The sequence below is a fragment of the Triplophysa dalaica genome, chromosome 3 (genome assembly GCF_015846415.1).
Source record: "Triplophysa dalaica isolate WHDGS20190420 chromosome 3, ASM1584641v1, whole genome shotgun sequence".
NCBI classification, from domain to species: Eukaryota; Metazoa; Chordata; class Actinopteri; order Cypriniformes; family Nemacheilidae; genus Triplophysa; species Triplophysa dalaica.
Genome location: NC_079544.1, coordinates 5,747,547 through 5,771,768, shown reverse-complemented (window position 1 = coordinate 5,771,768; position 24,222 = coordinate 5,747,547). Strand labels below are relative to the sequence as shown.

At 36.3% G+C, this 24,222-nt stretch overlaps 2 protein-coding genes across 10 annotated transcripts; one reads left to right on the top strand and one right to left on the bottom strand.

The window, feature by feature from the left end:
- Nucleotide 1: 1 nt before the first annotated feature.
- Nucleotides 2–17,212, bottom strand: ccdc24 (coiled-coil domain containing 24). Of its 9 annotated transcripts, XM_056742674.1 has the most exons (10): nt 17,076–17,156; nt 16,908–16,995; nt 16,478–16,616; nt 14,630–14,799; nt 8,589–8,768; nt 8,115–8,219; nt 6,910–6,964; nt 2,667–2,727; nt 2,031–2,142; nt 2–1,916 (listed from the first exon to the last, which is right to left on the bottom strand). In XM_056742674.1, the coding sequence occupies exons 3-10, from the start codon at nt 16,607–16,609 to the stop codon at nt 1,340–1,342; spliced, it is 1,392 nt and encodes a 463-aa protein (XP_056598652.1). In that variant the 5' UTR covers nt 16,610–16,616; nt 16,908–16,995; nt 17,076–17,156; the 3' UTR covers nt 2–1,339. The 9 variants fall into 9 exon arrangements, with proteins under 9 accessions (XP_056598652.1, XP_056598649.1, XP_056598656.1 ...); XM_056742671.1 differs by lacking the exon at nt 16,908–16,995 and having other exon boundaries at nt 16,478–16,688; nt 17,131–17,212; XM_056742678.1 differs by lacking the exon at nt 16,908–16,995 and having other exon boundaries at nt 8,589–8,744; nt 16,478–16,688; nt 17,131–17,212.
- A 312-nt stretch (nt 17,213–17,524) lies between these two features.
- Nucleotides 17,525–23,926, top strand: zgc:113531 (uncharacterized protein LOC541359 homolog). The gene is made up of 3 exons (XM_056743709.1): nt 17,525–18,015; nt 20,503–20,632; nt 22,667–23,926. The coding sequence occupies exons 1-3, from the start codon at nt 17,686–17,688 to the stop codon at nt 22,828–22,830; spliced, it is 624 nt and encodes a 207-aa protein (XP_056599687.1). The 5' UTR covers nt 17,525–17,685; the 3' UTR covers nt 22,831–23,926.
- Nucleotides 23,927–24,222: the final 296 nt, after the last annotated feature.

Genomic DNA, 24,222 nt, shown 5'->3' with positions numbered 1-24,222 from the left:
AAACAAATTTTAAGTAACTTAAAGTGATATGTTACCTGTTTACCCTTCCTCTTGTCATTTCAAACCTGCATGACTGTTTTTCTTCTGGGGAAATCTAAAGATATTCTGAAGATTGTTGGTAACGGAAAACAAAGGCGATTACCTATTCACTTCTATTGTATGGACACAGAACCAATGCGCATAAAGTAGGTACCAATGTTATTCAGTTACCGACATTCTTCAAAATATCTTCTTTTGTGTTCTGCATAAGAAAGAAAGTCATACAGGTTTGAAATGACTTGAGGGTAATGACAGACTTTTCATTTTTGTTTGAACTATCCCTTTAGTTTAAGGAAAAACTTTTGAAACATTGCTTTCGCTGCCTTCAATTTTTTTATTGGCTTTACAAGTCATTTCAACTTACTACTATTGTTATTTTCTTAAATTTTTTACATTAAGTCAACTTATCAAGTTGAGCAATTTCAACTTCCTACTATTAAACGACAAAAACTCACCTGTAACTTAAAAACATTTGTAAAGCCAATTTGATTTTATAATGGAAGCATATTGGTAGATATTTTCAATTTGAAATGCAATACACAAAGTGGCAATGCAGTATGTTAAATGACAATGCAATTGTGTATTTAATCATACATTTTAAATAACATATGTGCAACATTAAGTGCAAAATGAAAATACAGTTACGTTTGTTAGTTCCTACACTAGTTTTAATATATTTAGATATTTATATGGATATTTTAACACTCTTTAAATTGCAAAAATAAAAATGCATTCCCCGGATTAAAAGTGCATTTCGAGCTGGCCACGCCCCTCCCCAGTACAGCATCATTGTGAGAAGGCGTTGTGTTAATGAAAATGCAACCCCAAAATGTTCAACTTGTTATTGTTAATGGATTTAGCGAAATAACATTAGAATTTTAATTTTACTAAAGTTTTGCTTGACTATCTTAAACATATATAATCAATCGGGGGAATGCATTTTCAATGTAATTTTGCAACTTAGAGAAAAATATCTATTTAAATAACATATTAAAACTAGTAACTGACAAATGTAATTGATATATTTTTAGATTTTGCACTTAATGTTGCACACATGTTTTTGTAAACGTATATTTAAATAAACAATTGCATTGTCATTTTCAATACTACATTGCCATTATGCGTAATGCATTTCAAATTGAAAAAAGCAACCAATTTGATTCCATAATTTTAAGGCGACTGTGTATCATGTGATTCAGTTCTCATAGACTACTGCCAAATGACTTGAATTAACTTAAACGCCAGCTTTCACATGTCACACAGACAAAGTAAACCAGCATGTCAGGACGACCTGTAACGGTCACAGAGAACTGAGCAGACTGTCATGCTGAGGAACACACAAGTGTCTGCTCCCCCTCAGCCCCCTGCTGGCTGTTCTATGCACTGCAGGAGGAGCGGGCTGGAGAAGGCCAAGGTCACTGTCTTTGGTCACCCCCAGCTTTATGAGGTCTTTGGCAGCATCAGACTCTCCGACTGAGGCTGCTGGAACTAGTCTGAAGGCAGAAGTCCCTCTGTACTTTTTGGACATATCTCCATGTTCCAGAGCAGAACTGAGCGAGTTTAATTCAACATTTGAGCTGTTGCCGTCGATCAGGATTATAGACTTTCCGGAGAACAACTTTTCGTTGTTGGAAGGGTCGTGATTTAAACATGGCTCTTGTGTTCTGTGCTGTGTAGTGTCTGAGGCTGAGACTGGGGTCAGTGAAGAGCTTAGGATGAGTCGATTTCTCTGTTTGGATGAAACGGATGTCCTAAAGTGGTCTTTGGGTGGACAGGGTTTCAAATGAAATGAGTAAATTCCAGACGCCACCGTTTGATGGTTTGCATCTGGGATCCTTTCTGAATTACGTGGAGAAAAAGCAAGTTCACGTGTTTCCCTGTAAGAGCAAGTATTTTTTAATAATCACAATATATAATAACATCTAAATAAATGTATACTGAAAGAACCTTTCCAAGATCCTCTGGAGATTATCAGAGACGTGCAGTCTAACCTGAGCTGAATTTGTGTTTTTTTGATAGTCAGATTGTTTGTGGTACAGGAGCTGCGCATCAAACTCTGGACCTCCAGATCTCTTTGAATGATCCTTCGTTCCTCTTTGAGTTCTGAAAGACAGCAGAGAAAACAAGAACTCTGTGATGGACAGCTTAGCAGCCGGCTCCACTGCAAACATTTTAAAAATGCATTTTCTGCAGTACAGACGAGAAAAATTGTCAATAAAAAATGAAGTGTCCATAATATAAAGAGTAAACTGCACATCACACATTGCCCCACATTTTACATCAACATCCAGAGGAAAAAACAGAAAACTTAAGAATTCAGAACTGAACCACTAGATGGTGGTGATACACAATACAAAAACCCACTTTTTTACACTTACAGTGACATTCAAAAACAATATGTTTTTAATAATCATTATGATGTACAGTTACATGGGATAAGCGCGAGACCTCTCTTGACCCTGTATAGAAGACTAGTGGATTTGCAGAAAGTGGCGATAAAATACACCCCCAAACAGTGCAATATCTTTATATTGTGGTTTAAGTACTGCCAGATGGCTTTCGTCTGAGAGTTTGAAATGCAATTTCAATTCTTTTGTCAAGACTTACAACAATGTTTCAGTACATACCTGCTACAGTGGGTTCAGGAGACACAGGTCCTCTTTGCATGTTGGCTCTCATTATGTTCTCCTGTGAACACACAACCTCTGTCATTACATGTGTAAATCAATATACTGACATCATTGGAACGAGTTCCAGGCAAATGTAATCTAAAATGAATCCAAAACAACTACTTGCCGATCACTGCCAGGCAACAGTTTATATGTATTTTTGATTTTTAGTTCATGTTTAGCTTATGAGTTTCTTCAGATCCCGCAGTTCTGGGACCAGAACATTATCTTGTTATAAACGAAGGGATTTCTTCATTTTCAGTCTCTCTGTTGTTCATTATGTTGTTGTGCTTTGTTTTAGTGGTTCTCGTTGCATGGGTTTCAGATCCCTTGATTTTCTTCAGAGGAATTTCCTGATACAATCTGGAATTTGATTGCAAGCCACCAAGACCCTCAGGCAGCAAAGCAAATCACACTATTATACTCTCTCTCTCTCTCTCTCTCTCTCACTATAAAGTTTTTGAATTCCTTGACGTTTTTTTACATATACAAGATTTGCCAAAATATTACCTTTTGGCCAATTGGTTATCAGAATATCAGAATCCGAAAGATCTTTTTCGCTAAGAATGTTTGCACATACAAGGAATGCAACAACAGTACACAGAGACCATGACACGATAGAATACAGTACCCGGATGATTTAAATAAGGGCCTATGGGTATACAAAATTAAGAAATACAATACAATAAACATAAGATAAAGATATAGAGAGTAAAGCTATGTGTGTAAGTAAAAAAAAAAAGGCCAGTATTGGCAGTGGTCTCCATCTTTTAAACTTATTGTGAACACCATCGTTCACCATCATTCTGTGTCATTTGCAAGATATATGTCAGGTTAGTAAAATCTGTAAAAGTTCATAGATTGTCGTTTACTTTGTTAATACAGAATATTGTGCAGCTTATATTTTTGGTCTGATATCTTTATTTATATATATTGTGTCTTATGAAACATACAATTGGACTATGAAGCTAAATTCATCTGCAGCTATACATCTGTAGATGCCAAGTGACTGTGCAGATTAAATAAAGATGAAGTGCCAAAAATGAAAAATGATTTAAAAACAAATAACGCTGTCCATTAGACCCGTAAACATTGGCTGAGTAAGAAAAACCTGAACATCATGCAAGACTTGTTGTGTTTTTTTTAGGTTTAGATTGCAGACTATTTAATGAGGTTTGATTGAATTGATTCCCAGCAACACAAGTAACAATGTTGTACTCTTTATTTTTGTGAATCCCTGAGGTTTTTCCATAACACAGCACCACTGGTACTGACGACCGAAGCAGTTTTGTTTCTAACCTATCAAAGTGTTGAGTTTTGAATCCTGAAGTTTACATTGAACTGAATGATTCCACAGCTGTCTCCCACTCTTATAAAGAGACTCTTCCACTCCAGACCTCAAACCACATGCTTCTGCTGCAAAGCCATGGATCTCCATTAGCCAACATGTTATATTTTGGATGGCAGGGGAGTACTTTTATTAGACCAATCTGCCTACAACTACAGTTTATTTGCTTTAAGTTTAATCAATGTCATGTTAGACTTGTTTACTGTCTAGTGTGTAGTATCTTTACGCACTCATTTTTAATAAAAGTAAAACAGAGCTCGCAGAGGAAAGGCTCCTCATTGCCAGAATACAGAAGACTTTTTATTTAAGGCCTGTGGTCTGTGGGCAGTGTAGTAACCCCAGAAGACAGCTGGAAAAGACATCCCAAAGCCACAGTTATGAGGCGGATCACTGAACTGAGTAGAGTACGGGAGTGAGAGAGAAAGCTCTTAATGAAACTCACTGATAGTATGCAGAACAACTAAGCAGACGTCTCTCTTTGGGCTGGTCAGCATGTTTACATCAAGGACTACTGTATATTCTTGGCTAATTTCTGATTTTGTTCTGTTCCAAATTCATAATTAAACTGTAACTAAATCCCTTAAAACAGCGATAAAAATTATTATAATTTTTAACATAAAATTACGTCTGACATGTTTTTCTGATATTTTTTCCGTTTTTAATTCTGTAACGCTCAGATTGTGACCGGATTTTAAAAACACGCAAAAAATCTCTAAAATAACAGTAAAATTCTGTAAAAAAATATCCTTTTACAGAAGATTTTAAAGATAATGCATAAATTGTAGGGACTCATTTTATGATACATACTGTACAGTACAGATCATCTGTGTTAAGGTAAAAATTATAATTTTTGTTTCATTCTGTGAACTACTAACAATATTTCTCCCAAATTTCATATAAAAATATTATTTTCTGTCTATTTGCATTTATTTGCAGCAAATGAAAACTTGAGAAATGGGTAAAAACAACAAAAAAGATGCACTGTATTTTCTCTCTTCATATTCATTTTAAAGCCAGTCAGATTCGTTCATGTATTTAGGAAAAGTTAAAAATAGTTTAACCTGGATTTTTATCACAGTGTTCATGTGTCTTGTCATTCTGACAAGCATGTGCTGTTGGAGGACTTTATGTCACCCTAAAGGTTTGATTTGTTGAAATTTAACAGATACTGGTCTGAAATGGGAACAATATAGAAATTATGATTAAATGACAATTTAGAATGATCTCTCTGTTTTTTTTCCGCGGCTGTATATAATACTTTTACATATACACTGTAAACACCAAGTGTATTGTTTGAAATTTCTCCTTGTGTGTAACGAAGAAAAGCATCAAATGAAACAACATCAGGAGGAGGAATGACAAGTTTCATTTTTGGATGAACTAATCTTTCTTCATCATCCAAGGTAATGGTTTGTTGTTAAAAATAACATAGCCTTTGTTTTATACTTGTTCAATACCTTGCCTATATGAAAAACAGAACAGCAGTGGACATGAATATGAACATGAATTTGAACAGGATGTCAATGGTATGTGTCCAATAGTCTGGACAAAAAGCCTGGGATACAAACAAATGGCATTTCCATCTTCTTGGCACTGAAAGGCCTCACATCTGTGGCAAATCTCTATCATTTGAAAGAGAAGACAACGGCGCAGGGAAAGAATGTGGTGTAAACCTGGAGTGCCTCTGGCTGATTGAGAAGAGATCAATCTTACATTGTGCATTTAGCTGCTAGATGGAAAACATTGAGGGCTGAACCAATCAGCTCCACAGTCTACTTTAAAATCTGATCGTTGAGACACACTAAGAATGCTCTTTTATCCATCAGACATTGCTATGCAAAACAGATTTTATATGTGGGGATGAGAGTATCACAGAGGGTTCTATCGTACACTCTGCGCAAGGCTTAGATCGTGAAAATAGGGCCCAGAGACTTTTGGGCTATGTACTAAATAGCCCTCTATACTGTACACTAACATTTTGGGACACTTCAATACTGAAGTTTTGGGACACTTTCTCTCTTATGTGTACATATTTCGAACACATTTTAGAATAATAATAACCTCATCAAAATGATGAAACACTACAAAGGGAAGTATGGGAATTATGTTGTAACAAAAGAATTCAAACTGTTTGTTTTATTTCATCATCTTCAGGTTCGTCACCTTTTTATTAGAATTTGCAAAAATGTTTTCTTGTCATTTTATCAAGCAGCTTCTTGAGGTATTAAACAATATATAACAATATTAAAGGGATTTCATTCTATGCTGTGCTCTTATTGGCTCTTCTTTCTTCATTATTCAGTCAAAGTCATCCATTCAAAAAAAAAAATTTAGTTTTGTGATGGAAAAACAAGTACTTTTGCACTCAAGTGTCCCAAAACTTTTGACCGGTAGTGTATTTGAGGGAACAAGCATTTTTAGTGGTGTCTGAATTCATAGTGTAACATATTAAGTGCACTCGTTCAATCACATGATGCATCACAATAATAATGTACAACGTACAACAGATATACATCACAGCTAGCCGCCAGCCATAAATTGTGAGGCTTGCGCTAAACAGATGATGACACCTGCAGCCCTAAGTATCCGATTTACTCTCTCATTTTCATTCAGCCCAATTGGACTATAGTAGCAAACGTATAAAGGGCATAGTAAATGAGGCTATGGGGGGGGGGCGATTTCGGACACAGGACTCTAAGAAACCATTTAGCAGCCAATTAGGAAACCAACTACCCAAACATTGTACAGTAGCATCAGCATAGTAATGCCGTAGCAACCACTCCCAAGCTACACAGATATTAAGTTATTAAAGTAATTCTCATATAGATCGAAACCACAAATGAACCCTTTTACCTTCAGGACCCGCAGATCTCTCTCCATGACGTCATATTCTTCAGTCAGGACGGATCTGTGAATCAAATTCGGTCATGCTTTAAAAAAGGCTTTAATATGCAGTGAAATGCAAAAGTAGTTTGCACAAAAAAACAAAGAAAACAAAATAGAAAATTCTCAAATCACAAACCATAATTTGTGAAATGCATTAAAATAGGCCTACATTAAAACAAAGTGGACATATGCCAAACACTATGATTCTAAACTTCATTTATGATACATTTACATTTCATACAGTCCATTTCAACTTCAACTGTTTTCTTTCCTCAAAATACTGTTTCATGAACACTGTTAACATGTCAATAGAAAAGGTTGAGTTGTAAAGGTCTGAAATGTTTTGCGGTGAACAGATCAGTGTGCAGATGAATGCTGGCCTACTTTCTCTTTATTAAATAACTCTTGTCGTTCCCTTCACTTGTCTTTTAGGGCTGAGGAATCTTACGTCGGGTCTGCTATTCATTTGATCACAATGGAGCCTTCTGTTCTGTTGGATCGAGCCTTGCACTAGTTCCCCTCCCTCTATCTCAATACCCTTCTTTCCTGCCGAGCGGGGCTTACAGTGTGCATTCCTTTTGGCTGGGTGGAGGCCTGTAGATACAGGACGGGGAGGATATGGGGAAGAGAGGGTGGTATCGGGGTTCAGTGGGAGAGGAGCTTTGAGTGTAAACCCGTACAAAAGAATTGTGGCGATACTTTGGTAGAGTGGTGATGAACCATGTAATATTAGATAACATGCAATGAGTGATACAGCCCTGGATGTACAATAATGTATAAGTTGTGATGGAAAGATGGAAAGAGAACGTGCTTGTTTGCACCAGAGTCTTCTCTGGTCTCGATCCATAGCCAATAGGAACACTCGATGAGCAAAGCACGGAGAATCGGAGCCTGAGGAATGTGCGCTCCACAATAATAACTTCAGCACGGCACAACAGGATCACACAGCAAACCAACAATTTTGCTGGCTAAAAAGTTATAACGTTATGCACACTGCCTGGGGTGTAAACAAATGATTCCGATATTATCTGCCTGATAAGAAAAGTAATTGGATTTGTTATGTGAATGGGATTGCGCTTGACATTTACTGTGTTGTACAAAGTTTTTATAATGTGCTTAAAGCGATAACACAACATTCACACAGACATTCTGACCTACAAAAAATATCTCACCTGAGATGGGACACCACCTCATCTATATGGGTGATGTTTAACTTGTGTCTTAAAGCCTGGATCTCGTCCTCGCAGCTGGAGTGAGATGAGAGGCTGGAGTGTGATCTGGAAATCAGACGGACAATAATATCAATTCTCTTCATCTAGAGGACAATATTATCAATTCCCTGTGGTGAGGAGTTGGCTTGTTGTTGGCATGTCAGAATTAAAGACAATAAAGATTGGATTTGGCGTTAAATTGAAAAGACAAGCAAACGTACGCAATGTTTCTGGATATAAGAGTTGGTGAATGTAAGTGTTGGAATGTAAAAAGATTGGCAGAATTTAAGAAAATACACAGAACAATTTATTGAAGTTTTTCCAAAATGTCCCCAAAACAGCGTAAAAGAAAGCTTAAAAAGGAATGGAGTGGAAATTGAGTTGAGTGAATACACAATGCTTTATTTGCAACCAGTTATGTTTTGAGACACTGACCTGCTCCCAATCTCGCTCAAGCTTGATGGGGGTCTAGAAGGTGATTTGGGAGCTTCACACCAGGTGTCAGGACTCATCTGTCTCTGTGCGCTACTGCTGCCCAGTGCATAACTCACCACACTGGGACTGTACTGGGTCATGATCTCTTCAGCGTCCCTGACACACAGTGAGAATGACAGACTGTTGAAGTGGACAGTGACACCACCGTCTCAGTTCGTATATCTAGCACAGTAATACTTAAACAGGCCTTGCATGGAGTGTTGGGTAAATTTTATTTTATTTAATCTGATGAATGGGTCTTGTCACATTTAAGTTTAGCCAAGTAACTGATCTTCTATGGTAACCGAAAATAATACTGGATAGACATACTTTAAGTTTACTAGCTAATGTCATCCACATGTTATTTCTTTTGATTTGTTTTGAGAAATAATCTACAGGGACTATTCTTTGCGGTTGTGTTACGAAAGTAAAATTTGGGCAACAAAGGTGACCATGTGCAGAAACACTTGTTTATGTTTTTGCTTTGAAACCCTATTTACGTTTCAAAATGAAGAGTTTATCTGTAAAAAATCAAAAATCATGACTTCATTGTCTTTCTATGTGTTACTTAGTTGTTAGCTAGTAAGTAAGTTATTATTACTTGATCAAAACAAGCCAACTTTAGTTTGATATTAATTGGAATGCACAATAAAAAACATGATTTTTGAACATTTTTAAGTAATCTGTTTTTGAATGAACCTTTATATATTGAATCTTCATCAAACAATAGTTGTGTGAGAGAAATGTTTTATACTCCTCCTTCAAGCAAGTTTTAGAGAGAAATCTAATGGGACATACAGATTTAGCTTTATTAAACCAATGAAACGAAAACATACACCTTATACAGATTTCATTTTAGTCTAAATTCACTCTCAGCTCTTTCCCCAAAAAAATCTCCATAAAGAACTGTTCAAATTTGTCTCAGATTACTCATTAAAGAAGCTCGCAGAGTCTGTTTTTAAACTACTTTATTATTCATAAAGTAAATCATAACAATAAATCTCAAAATTTCTACTGAAAACGCAGAATGTAATCAGATCTAATCTAGTATAATACAATATTAAAGCAGCACATTTTTTTTGGTTTGGTTGCAAGTTAAAATTGTACAACAGAGTTAAACTCAATCAAAAGTGATGTTTTCATTCGCCAATCTAAAACCACTACAAAGGAATTAAAACAAATTAAAATGGACGCCTTTTTGTGTGTTATTGTAAAGAAGAAATAAAGATTTGCATTAGGAAATACATTCGGTGATTCTTTCGGAAGGAAAGTTTAAATTTAAAAACAATCGCACACTGACAGCTTTATTTAAGCACCATTAACCAAATCCAATGGTTCCTTCGAACCTCCCCTTATACAATATACTAACATATGAGGCAGAAGAGCTATATTACAGGATAACGTTTGCTTGAACAGCCTGAAATCTAACAAAGATAAGCCAAGCAGATGGTCTTTTCTAACCAAATGCCATCTATCACATCGTAGTGTGTATCACTTATTTTCCCACTTTCACAGGAGAAGCCTTTCTTTTTGACAGGATACAGTTTACATGTTTGTGTGACTTTTGTAGCCTGATGAAAAGACCCAGGAGACACATTAACACGTTTCTCTGACTCGACTCGGTACAAGCAGAATCTGAAATCTCTGTTCTGCTCGTACGGGAAGGAGGGGTACTGACAGGAACAGAGGCTACATTGTGGGCACAGATCTATGAGCAGTGTTCACAGGGACTTGAATCCGCCCCCTGCCAACAAAGATGGCACAGAAGAGCCGCCACGTCAAAATGTTGAGAATGAAAATCCAACAATGCATACGGGTATAAAAAAAGAGGCCCTTTGAAATCGCCCCTCCATCTGCGCTGATAAATCACTTACATGTGAAACACACTGCGCTGTGCACACAAGCTTCTCTTCGCGGCCTTCCTGAGCTGATTGTGTCGTATCATTCTCCAGAGATTTAGGAACCTTCCTTTGGTTGGCTTTTAAAGACCCGGCCATTTGCAGTTCACACAGATGAACTAAGGTTCCCTCTCAAAGCCCATTCAGTGGAGGCCTAGCATAAAGAAACAGGTGCAGCTTGACTGCATACAGCCACGACAAATCACACAGACAAGAAATCAGACCACACAAGAGGGAGGGGAGCTATTTGACAAGGGGGGTAAAATGCTGCTAACTAGATCTATTAAATCAATTCCTTTCAAAAGATCTTTTGCCCATAGTAAAGGGCTTAAAAAACCATTGATTCTTTGGTTTCCTGCATTGGCCTGCGTCAGGTGCCGGGAAAACTCTAGAACTGGAGCAATATGAAAGGGAAGTAATCCTCACTTGTCCTGATTTACAGCAAGGGCTATTAGTGACATCATAAAAGAAACAAAGTCTGAGAAAGAGACAAATAAAAATAGATTTGAAAACAAACATTGTAAAACTGGTGTTCATTTTAGTTAAAGTTTTAGTCATTTTGGTATATGCTTTTGTCATTTTATCATTTTTATGGTTTATTTTTAATGTTTCTATATAAGATTAATACATTTTAGTTTTTGTTTATTATTATAATTGTACTGCTTTGAACTTACTTCAGTTTATTTTTGAGGCACTGTTTCCTTAAGTTAAAGTTTTTCCAATAATTTTTAGGTCAGTATTTTATTTTATTTTAATGTACAGTAACGTTTTCAAAGTTTTAAATTTAGTAAACTAAAATAACCTTGCCCAGAAATCTGAATTTTGTATTTTTTTACTCACCCACACTGTAAACCCAAATGTTCAAAATAATCAAACAGATTAAGTAATGTAAACTTAAGTTTCTACTTACTTAAATATTTTAAGTTCCTTTTTTACTTTTTAGTAAAGTATAATGATTATTTTTACTAAAGTTTTTACAAAAACTCAAAAAAATTGATTTGATCCTTTATCAACTTACTCAATTTAAACATGTTAATTCAACACGATTGGTCGAGAAGGATTTTCAATTCCCAGCATGCTTTGCGTCAGACTGCATTAGAAGAGTAAATAAAAAAAGATTGTTTTACATGTTTTTAGCAAAGTTAAAGCATTGTTAGTGTTAGTGTGAGCAGTAACTGTGCTAATGCCAGTTCTGAGGTTAGTCTCTTCTTGCTCACTTTGGGTTGCATAAGTCAAGGTGTTTGATTTATGCATATTTAGACTAAGAAATATGTAAAATAAAGAAACTGAAAGAGTCTAATTTAGTTAACTTAACGATGCAATGTTGGTGTATTGATTTGTTTAAGTTCTGTCTACTTAATCTTTTTAAATGGAAAAATTAGATATTTAAGTCGCACTTGCTAAGATTTGGTAAGAACTTTAACTTAACAGTAATCAAACTTTGAAAGTTCTGCTTCCTTAAACCAAGAACCTCTTAAACTCAAAAAGTTTGAGTATTGCCCACTTATCCGGGTTTACAGTGCATATGACGTTCTACGTTTAAAGACCTCAATGCATCTTTGGAACACAAGGATATTTTTGATGACATCCTAGATTTTTCTGGGCCTTCTCATAGACATCATGGTCATTCTGTCTGTCAATGTCCAGAAAAGTACTAAAGAAACCGTTAAAATGGTCCATCTGATCATGGTGATTCAAATAACATTTTATGAAGGGACAAGAGAGAGTACTTTATGTGCGCAAAAGAAACCAAAATAACTTTTAACGTATTATTACATATACTGTAATTGACCAAAATTGGTTGTACAGTCCAGCAAAAAAATCATGCAAAAGAAAAAGTAATGCATCATTTGTGATGTGAAACATAACAAACTAAGAACATACACACATTCTTTTCACTATCTAGCAGGTTGCTAGGAGAAATTTCCCCTCTGGTCTGATTGGAACCTGTAAATATCTTCTTGTTTATGATGCTTAAATGCCCTTTCTAATGTTATATTGGACAAGGGCCCACAATGAGCCTGTGTGGGCACAAAGTAACCTTTAAAAACCTATAGCTCACTAGACAACAAATTGAAATGTAAACATGAATTACTACGAATTTAAACAGAACATGACCTGTCAAACAAACCAGACGTAGTCTTCACTGCTGACGTAGTTAACCTGCTCATGATTAAACTGCTTCACCTTATTCTAATGAAACAGTCCTGCTTCTGTGCCTTGTCAAAGCCTTTAAAGTAAATAATTGATCGGCAAGCATTCTTTAAAGCTATGCTACGTTTCAAAAGCAAAGCCCTGACCTATAAACTCAACCTCCAGATCAGCTACAAAGAATACTTGGGGTCTCCATTAAGGTCAGGATATTCATTCATCAAGTTAGGGAAAGTCATTAAAGCATGGGATATTCCGATTAAAACATATTCTGATCTTCCTTTGCAACAGTTTTGGTAATGCGTGTAATATTTAATAAACAATGATGACAGACACCTCAGAATGTGGCTTTGGAGTTACAGTTGCTTGTTGGTTATTAATATTCATGTCTATCAAAAAGATTGTAGTGTTCAATAATGCTTAAACATTATTAGCTTCAGAAAACAGTGCAGTTTTGTTGACATATTTTCTATTAAACCTTTTATGCATAGAGGTCACAGTATCTCTTCAAACAAAAACAAAACGCATACTGTCTACTCAACTGGATATTTTCAATTTCTTTATACATTTCACTAGCAATAACACTAATTTAGCAATAAATTGATGCATGAAAAGGTTAAAATAAGAAAATTCAAGGAAGCCTTTGACTGAACAACAGCTAACAAAATTTAAATATACTTCAAGTTAATTATATTAAGTACACTACATTAAAGTTCTATTTCTATATTCTATCAAGCACTATTTTAAGTAGTAGTATAATTGTTAATGTACTATTTCAATGGTCTAAATTGGCCCACTTTAGTTTATAAAAGCAAACAAATAATCCACTTAAACAAACCCACACTTTTATTTTTATTTTATTCATTTAAGTTAACTTTTAGTTCTCATTTGTAGACCATTCTGCAATACGTCTACAACACTGGTCCAGATGCACTTCCTGTTTCAATTTTTGTAACACTACACAAATGCTGGTATAAAATACAACTACAGAACATTAAGAACTGAATCGAAATCTTAAATGCAAATCTTTATTCAAATATGTGGAATAAAAATAAATAAAAAAACTGAAATAGACAGACTAAAAGGTGCAAAACTCCAATTCTGTTTTCTATTAGTTTAAGTCTTTAGTATTAGTTTTAGTCTTTATTAGTACAAGTTGTTTACTACCAAATCACATACTACATAGAACGTAATGTAGAACTGTTGATAAGTAATTTAAATCATTACATACTTCATAGTTTGCAATTTTGGAATTGTGGAGCGATTTGTCACTGTTTATTAGAGAGGACTTTTATTAGACAGGCCTAATCTCTTCATTCAAATCTTTTCTGAAAACCCTTCGGTTTGCCTTGGCTTTTAATAACTGATATTGACATTTATATTGAGTCTTTTATTGTGTTGTTTTTGTATTTTATGTCTGTATTCATTTGCATTTATTTTCCTGCACAGCACTTTGGTATTGTAAGGTGTAAAGTGCTTTATAAATAGGGGCGGACTGGGAAGCAAAATCGGTCCTGGACTATTCGGCCCTGCACCATTCCATGTCATCGGGGTGGGGTTGGTTGTATGATGGCATTGTCCTTCCCCCATTTCTATCGACGGGGGGAGGGGGGGGGGCCTTGGGGGGTGATGTATGTAACGTGTCATCGTGTTAAATGCCTAAAGTCTTCGCATTGCATGCATTCGTGTTTAAAATACGTCCATCTGTCTGGCCCAAGCGTCCATTCCGGCCCCATACGTTAGCGGCCCACAGGGACATTTTCCGGATATCCAGATGACCAGGACACACCTGGTCACGGCCGTACTTTGACAGATTGTTCTACCGGTCAGATCACCCCTGTTTATAAAGAGTTTGCTTGCTTGCTTCGACTATAAATAGTTTATGTTGTAATATTTGAGGCTTGATGTTGTGTTGGTGTTACTATTGACTATCAATATGGTGTTTTCCCTTACCTGCCATGTCTGGCTGCTCTTTTCCTCAATGTAAGCAGCAACAATTGAATCTCAGCCTTCAGCAACTCTTTAATAGCAGGGGGGTCAGCCAGAGGGAACACTGGGGTTTCTGGCCTGCTGCCCTGCTCAGAGATATGGATCTCCTGCCAAATGTTCTCCCACATCTCCACCTAGAACAGGTCAATGGAGGAAATCCGCAAAGAACGTTACATGAGTTTGTCATTTGGCACAGGTTTTATGGAATGCACTTTTCAAATCAATGTTACAAGCTGCTGTGCTAAACATATATACATCGCATCACAAGTGTATCTAATATCTCTAAAGTGCATGTAGAAAACTGCTTATTTTATAACTGCATTCGGCAGATCCAAGATATAGATTTTTTGTTTAATGCATTCTCAACCCATGGACATGGCAAGGCTAATGCCATGTTCTACCACTGGAGCTACAGGAAACTTCAGGGTAAATAAAAAAAAAAACGGCACAATATTTTTTTTATTTTTTTAATATGCTTGCAAACCCCTGTGAAAAATAACCAGAGACGAAAATGAAAGCCTGTCACGGTTCCAGCAGACATAGTCTGCACCCCATTACCAATCTCCACACCTGGCCAGGGACTTTCAACCATCCCCTTGGACTATGAAAATACACTTCAAAGCTTGTCGAAAGTAGTGCAAGTCGGAGCAAAAACAGCTCCATGAGAATACTGATCCCGCTGTGCCTGCACGAAACCAGCTTCAAGCCGAAATAACTCTTCCGAACACAGACCAGCTGCCTTCCTCTCATTTCAACTGCAGCAGAGCCTGGTGTTTATGATGTGCGCATCCACCAGAGACACGTTTCTGTGAGAATTTGGCTGAGCTAAATTCGGGGTCCTTAAACCTTGATAAGAAAGACTTTTATTTTCTTGTTTGTTGACTGTTATCATTTGATTGAATGAATTTTCCCAGTGACAAACTCAAGGCAACAGAGAGACAGTGAGAACATAAAAGCAAGAAGATTGTTTTTAAAACTTCTTCACTTGACAGAAAGTTAGAAGTGTGTCTTGGGTTCAAATGAGGTCAGAGACATTAGAGTCAGAGTTAAAAAAAAATCGTACTTTCAATTGTCGAGAATCAATTAATCCTTTGCCGGCATATGCTAAGGCTTCATAAACATTATTCATATTAATATTATTTGTTTAAAAAAACACATTCTGATGGAATAAAATTCTTCATTCTGAGAAATTAAAAACATTCAAGACTATAATTCATGGTTAGGCTATTGCCTTTTCATGTAAAAAGGAAATAGATCAGGTGTGCACAAACAAACAGATAAAACACATGGTGATAAATCCTACTTAGTGTTCAGCGGAAAGATGAAATGGATGCATCTTTTCTTTTTTTTCTAGCTGCCTCCAACACATTCCTTATGCATATGGTGGTCTGTGCGTGTAAAGTCAGAACATATGGAGTTTTTGGAAAGTAATTCATCTTTGAAAGAGCCAGCTCTGAAACAGATCTATGTAGGTATGGCTTGCATTCCAGGCACTTAGGCTTGGGAAGTTAATGCACTCTTGGGAGCTGTAATTCAAAACTAGTTTAAAGTGACACAAACACACTTTTTTATTGGTGTCAAAAGTTATAACAGAAAATTGCATGTATGAATGCGGAGCACCAAAGACTGTAACCCTGACGGCAAGGGTTCATCTTGCCTACGCTTCAGAGCAGATGATGTCTTTCAAAGCCAAAAATCCAACACGAATGCTGTACTTTAAACACCGACAATAAGCGTCAAAGTGATTTGAACTGATTTAATATAGTTGTATTGATGCTTTTGCTAAACAGATGACATAAAATACTCATTTACCTCTGCATATAAGTCTTTACACGTATCAACCAGCGTATTTCCAAGGGCTGCTCGGATCTCAGGAAGCTCGGAATAGGGAACATTTTCCCTCACTAAATTCCACACAGATTGTTGGCGTTGGAAATTGTCCATGAAGCCTCTATATCCAAAGCCAAGCACAAAAACTCATCACTGACGTGCATTCAGTTTGACCATATTGCAGGGGAAGTAGCTGGAAATAAATTCAAGCAGATAGCATAGAAGTATAATCGGTTTCAGTGTCGACAACATCAACAAATGCTATGTGACCCAAACTCAACTTCCGTTAGATTTCCGCAAAGAATCAATAACTGTTGAGTAGTTAATTCAATTTAATAAAATTAATATACAATAGAATTCTGAAATGAAATATAAATTTAAAATAAATGGTTGTATTATAAAAAACACATACCGGAAGTTAACTTTGGGTCAGGCGCGTGTGTCCATAGCAACGTCTATATGTCAATTTTAAGCATTCGTTTACAAAAAACGTCCTCGAACTGATAATATGATGGAATAATACATGAGTGATAGGCTTAACCAATAATGCTACATTAATCTTTGACGGGAGTAAACTTACACATCATATAACAAAAAAAGATGAGAGGAAGATTTTAAATGCTGTACATGCTTACACAATTATATCACAAAAAGCAAGTTTTCCCACAGAGGGATCTCACCCGAGCAAACGCCGCTTCCTGTATCCCAGACGTAAACATCCCTGCTGCTATGGAAACGAGCTCGCGCAGTCATGTGATTGGTTGAAGCTCAGGATAGTCTTTAAAAGTAATACGAAACATGCATATACCCTAAAATGAAAAATCAGCGTGATAAGAAGCTAAAAAAAGAGTTAAATGGTCTCTGTTTGTTTACTTTGTAAACCTACATTTAAATAACTATTTTCATTTTAAATTCAAAGGAATGTATACAAATGTGCGATGAAGTGAATTGCTCATAAAACCACAGCCTATCAATATTCTGGTATTTGGCTGTCACGTGTAAATTGAAACATAACCCGGGAGGCGTAAGTCTCCCTGCGCAACAGCTCCTTGAAAGCGCGCAAAGCCTGCATTCATTTTGATCATGAAACTTTAACCCTTTTTCAAACGTTGACCTCCTCTATTTATTAAAAACAAAACAATTTATGGTCGTGCTTGCATTTTGTTTTCTCTTTTAGAAGTGTGTCGGCGATGGCTGTACCGATGGTGAGTTTTCTCTGGCTCACCCTGCTGATCACTGGACGGTGTGCTTTGGCTTTTTCGGTCGCCGGACAGCATGACACGACATGTGAGGCGAACGGCAGCGTGTACTATGTGGGCGAATGGTACTTTTTAGACTCGGATCCTTGTACTCAGTGTGAGTGTACAGCAGAAGGACCCGCATGCGCGAGGACGGAGTGCACATCCCTGCCGGCCGCCTGCATCCATGTCAGCCATTACCCGACAGACTGCTGCCCGAGATGCGAGAAGATCGGCTGTGAGCACGGCGGCGAGGTTTACGAGCTGGGCCAGCAGTTTCAGGTAAAGTCGAAGAACTACACAGCAATATGGGACATGTACGCAGTCTATTCGTTTAATAAAGGAGCCTTTTAAATTCTTTTAAACCTTTAAACTTGACAAATGTAACTTTTAATGATGTCACTTACTTTCTTTGATCTTGTTTTACATTGTTGCATTAAAGGCTAATTAATGTTTGTAACTTTCTCGATTGAAATGTTGGTGTAACGTGTATCACAGGCCTAACAAAATACCAAATTTGAAAAAAACTTGTTTTAAGAATATTAGCTATGTTTAATATTTAAAGAATATACTTTGATTATTTTAAGTATAGATAAATTGTAAAAAAAAGTGTATTTGCAACTGCTTGTACGTTGTAGGAGTTCTTACATGACATTGTTTCAAAATCATTGAATTGCGCACAAAGAATAATTAAAAATATTTAGCGCCATCACGTGGTAAATGATCACAATTACGAGAAGGGGGAGTCTGCAGACCTGGAGCATGCAGTTTTACGCCCTATGCAGTTTTAGGACCCTGTTGTTCCTTATTTCTCCAATAGGGGGTCGCTGTTCATTATGAACCACCAGCACAGACCTAACAGATAACTTCGTCGTCTATCACGAGTTATAGGTATGGTAAACAATCGTTTTTGTTACTAAGAAATGGCCCAACATGCATATTTTTTAAACGATTAATTGATATTGTTATGAATTAATTTAAACATCTTAAAAAAAAATATATATAGATATAATATAGATATGTGTGTGTGTAATTTAAACTCAAAGACAATACAATAAATACTTATTGGCAACCAGGTCAACGTTGTGTCTGGATCAACCTTACCACGTGTGTCAACTCGATATCTCTTACTCATTTTCATATTTATTTTCTTTATAATTTATTCTCATTTTGTGGGTTGATGGCCTTTCCTGGTAAGATATTATTCTGACCCTGTTAACTTGCATTATAAATTATATATAAACCATTTCAGTTTAGCTGCACACGTATTCAAGTTTTTTATAAAAAAATCAACAATTGAGCACCAACAACCACAAACATGTTCAAACTCAAATTGAAAACATAAGTCCCATATGGATCTTGATTTGAGTTGTTAAAGAGATGATCTAATTATCTATCGTACATACAATATACCTCTTTGATATTTTCCATTGGATATTTTAACTTAATGATATGGATTCAAATGTATGTGCACTCCATGTGGGTTTTATCACGTTTGTGATTGTTAGTGCTCAATTAATATTGTATTTTGTTTTCTTAATAGTAGTTGTTGGCTGGCTTATTAGGCCTACTATGTTGATATATTATTGATCTCATTTGTAATAATACTTGGAAATAATTAAAAAAAATATTAAATGATCATGCAGTTGTACTGTCTTGTTATTTCAAAAAGTTTTAGAAAAATAATTCTCTATGAACTTGTAAGAATCATACAGCAGGGTGTAAAACTGCATACTCCCCCTACTGGAGAAATAAGGAACAGAGGGGCGTAAAACTGCATACTCCCCCTATTGGAGAAATAAGGAACAGCGGGGCGTAAAACTGCCGGGGACTCCCCATATAGACAATTACCCGTCCAGAACGTTTCCAATATTGTGTGAAAATGTTTTCTGTTTATACTGAACACCGTCAGTCATTGACACTGTTTAATATTTGTTGCAACCTGAAAAATTATTTGCACAGTAACCCCAGTTTCTAACCTACTTCTGATGTTTTAACTGGTAACAATGAAAGTTAGTATTTCGTTTTTAAAACAAATCAGATGTTTCTGATCTGGTGTAGGCATTAAAGAAATCAAAGCATTGTCAAGATTGGATATATTTTGTTAACGTAAGCAAAAAACATTTCTTGCTTCTGAAACATAATTGTTTGATTTCAGCCAATTTCTTCCATAGGTCTTTCTATTCCTGGCCAGTTTTCATTGTAAAAGTTTAAATGTAAGACAGGTAACCTAGTATAAGGTCTCAATTGTTCTTATGAGCAAGATTTAAAGAACAAATCTAATGTTGTCATAAAGTGCAATTTAATACTCTGTATGAAGAATCGAAGAATAACAGATCTCGGGTGGCACAGGCTTGGGAGAAGTGCTTATATGTGCTTCATTATCTCCCTGATTTGGTTATTATGGCTAATGGGGGATCCCCGAGGAGAAAATGGAAGCTTTCTGAAAGACTCGGAGGAATACACTTTGCCTGAGCTGACATCCTTTTCTTCCAGTCCATTTAACCCGACTTCTAGTACTGAGCCACAGGTGGTAATGCTGCTCCCGCTTAAACAGCGGGGAAGGGGTGGAATGATCATGCTCTTCAAATCTTAACATATTAAGGCTCTGTAGGATTGCCACAACACAAACATGTGTTTTGCTTAAGGCCTTGCAGTTTTGGGTCCTGATATTCAACCGTCTAAAAGAATATAATAATGCAAGTTATGACTTATTTACATGTAGTGTATTTACAAAAAAAACATCTCATGTTGTGCATTTATTTACAGCCATCGGCGTGTGAGCAGTGCACTTGTGACAGCGATGGTATCGTCAACTGTCTGGTAGCGGACTGTGCCCCTCCACCGTGTGTTAACCCAGTCTATCAAAAAGGAAAATGCTGTCCAGAGTGCACGGATGGTACGTTTTTTAGAATATTAGTCAACAAGTATACATATGTGTGTGTGGGACCCTGGACCACAAAACCAGTCATAAGGCAGGCCGTTGATAAGAAGAAACAGGCTTGTTTATTGCTGTCTATTGGCTTGGCGTTGTAATGATATTGTGGAGAGTAAATGAACCAGAAAGTAGAAAAGTCAGGCTTTAAAACGATATCAAACTTGAGTGGGTAATTCCCAGAACGGGCAGCAGCAGGCGATGTTTGTAGGCGTGTTTCCGGCCATTTTTGCTGCATCCACTCACGAAAATAAAGTTTTGATCAATATTAACGGTAGGAAATTTACAAAATATTTCTTGGAACATGATCTTTACTTTATATCCTAATGGTTTTTGGAACAAAAGAAAAATCAATCATTTTGGCCCATAAAATGTGTTGTTGGCTATTGCTACGAATAAACCCGTGCTACTTATATGACTGGTTTTGTGGTCCAGGGTCACATATATTATGAGCTTGTTGTAATGTGCTTTACATATATGTATTTGAATTAAGTGCATAACAGGTGACATGCCAATGCAATAGAATGTACCTATAGCCTCCATATATGTTTGATGGGTACGCTTGCATTTGGTCTTTGCATATGATATCTTCGTTAAGTTCCTTTGATTTTCAGATGTTGGGTCTTGTGTTCATAGAGCCACTCCACAGTTTCTGTACATGCAATAAGAGAACAGTTCTTATAAATTTAGCGTCTGCTTTTTTTTTTATCTGTTCACTGTAATGCATGAAGGCAATTATAGTGTTTACTGGGAGCAGAGAGGAGGCAGGTATGTGGACAGCTAAAACAACACACATATATCAAAAGCATATACCTTTCCCATGTGAAAAATGGCCTCAAATTATGTTGCTTCTCAGTTGATAGGACTGGTTGGATATTTACTGTATATGTAACTGTGTGTGATTTAGAGTGTTCCAGTCTGTTTCCCCTTGAAACATACATCTTACTTGTTGACTGCGTAGAGTTTGAGTCATTATCTACACTTGAAGGGCTATTTCACCGACAAATCAAAATTTCCCCATGATTCGCTCATCCTAAAGGCATCCTAACTGACTATGGTTTTCTTCTTGAAGAGCAATCCAGTCAGCATTATAATACCACGTATTTTTACTTCCAAGCGGTAGAATGGGAGCGAATGTGCGTTGAGTTTTTGAAGCTCCAAAAAGTGCATCCATCGATCAAAGAACTGCTCGACACTGCACCGTGGTCTTAACAAAGGTCTTCTGAAGCGAATCGATGCATTTGTTTAAGAAAAAAATCCATATTCAGCGCTTTTAAAGTTGATGTCTAGCTTCTGTTATCCCTCGGCTGTTCGTGAACCTGAGGCTTGTTTTTCCGCCAAATGACAGTGACGAAAGCTCCCGCGCAGAGATGATGGTATCCTATTGGATCAAAGCGAAAAATCCCGCATTTCTCACCAGAACTTGGTAACATATTGTCTTGTGAAGCGAATCGATCATTATTTGCAATAAACTACACCTTGCACCAAACGTCCTGATCGCACGTCCTGTCACATGAATGACGTATCTTGAGATCAGGATGTTTGGCGGAAGCTGTAAAATACAGCTTAGAATTGTAAAAACAATCGATTTGTTTCATAAGGAGCTGCAGTGATCATGCTTGTGTCGGATATACTTTATGTACTCTTGACGCCCATTTACATCCATTATATGAAGCACGGAGGGCTGCGGATTTACCTAAATAGCTTCTTTATGGTTCTACTAAATATCACCTACATCTCGTATGGCACGAGGGTGAGTAGATAAACAAGAAATTAGAATTTTAGGATGAACTATCGCTTTAAGCACTAAGAAGATCAGATAAAAATGTATTTCAATGATCAAACTAACAGATGATCTTTATTGCTGCGCTAAACTCCCAAAGTTGGTTTATTCAAAGATGCAAGGTCAACATAGTAGTCTGGGATAAAGCATTAACATGAACAAATATCCCATATCACCTTTAACTACCTCACGAATCATCTCTTTTTTCCCCCCAGGCCCCAACTGTTATGTGGATGCTTCAAGGACCAAGGTGATCCCAGCAGGCGAGGCAGTGTGGGTTGACTCCTGTACCAAATGTCGATGTCACAACTGGCAGGATGCGGGTTACTGGGAGGGCTACCTGCTGGCGACTTGTTCGCGTGTCCAAAACTGCTTCTAAAAAAGGGCTGAAGTCAGAAGAGAGGTCAGACATAGGGACATCTGCCATCCCTATTAATAGAATTTACCCAACAGAGACTAGCCTATAAGTTTAGGACACATATTTGTCAAGAATTTGTCTTACAGTACGTTAACTAACCACTTAACATTGCAGTTGTTTATGTAAAACAAGTTGGTATAATTTTTCTTTTCTATAATAATTCTTTATTTTTGGTGTAATAGCACGAACAGCAGCACTTATTTCAAAATAGAAATAACTACATTCCTTGTCATTCAACTTTTTATACAAAATACAAAAATCGAATGAATTATGAGTTGAGTTTTTGACTTGAGGGACATTCCCAAATTATAATGAGAATAGAGTTTAGGTCTGAGACACCTTTCTGGCATGGTTAAAAATAGCACAGTGAGCACATTTGCTTGTTTATTTGTATTTTAGCGGCTATTGTAAAGTTGATTTATAACAAGCATTATCACTAAGCTTTTCAACTGCGGTTGTTAGGATTATCCGCTAATCTTTGTTATTATTATCTTTAAGTTTCTTTGATGGTGTTTTTTTATGATTTCAACATGTACATTTATATACCGATTCTGCTCCCAAAGCCTGGAAACCAAAGTATCTTGACACTGTATGACTTACATTACTGTCATGCAGGCATGGAAACAGTTAATGTAGCAATAAAGCAACCAATCATATATGAATTGTACTTTATATGAACAAAGCAGGCTCATTCTTGCTTCATCACTGTATAGACGGTTACAGTAGTATTGACTGATGTGGTAATGTATTTTTTTTTGTTACAAAGACACAGAATTTACACAAGTATAAATGAGTGATCCATGCAGCTTCTTTTATCATCCTATGAACTATAAAATTGGATAGTGTTTGTGTTGCTTTTTCTAGTTTATTGCAACATCTTTCAAGAAAAAATATTTTTGAAGGGAAAATTATATTTGTATACAATGACAACATGCATATACAGCTCCCCCTTGAGTATGTCAATTGGAGTAAATTATTTGATATCCATTATGCCTATATAAGCTGTTAGAATATTAACTATGGTGAGCGGTTATTATTAAAATTAATATTAACCCTAGTAGTGCTTTTTCTATCATTCATTTTTAACAGATTTTTGCTGTTTTTTTATGCCATAGGAAATAAATGGAACTAGAAACAAAATATATTATATAGAATGGAAAACTGATCATAGGTATTTCATAAAACCCAAAAAAATCCTTAAAATCTGAAATAATAACCAAAAATTTTATTACTGTACATCAATACATCAATATATTTCATCATTTTTTTATTAATATCAAAGTTAAATGTTTGGCCACTTTTAACTTTATTGAATATTGCACAAATATGAATCTGCTTATGTAATTTACGGAC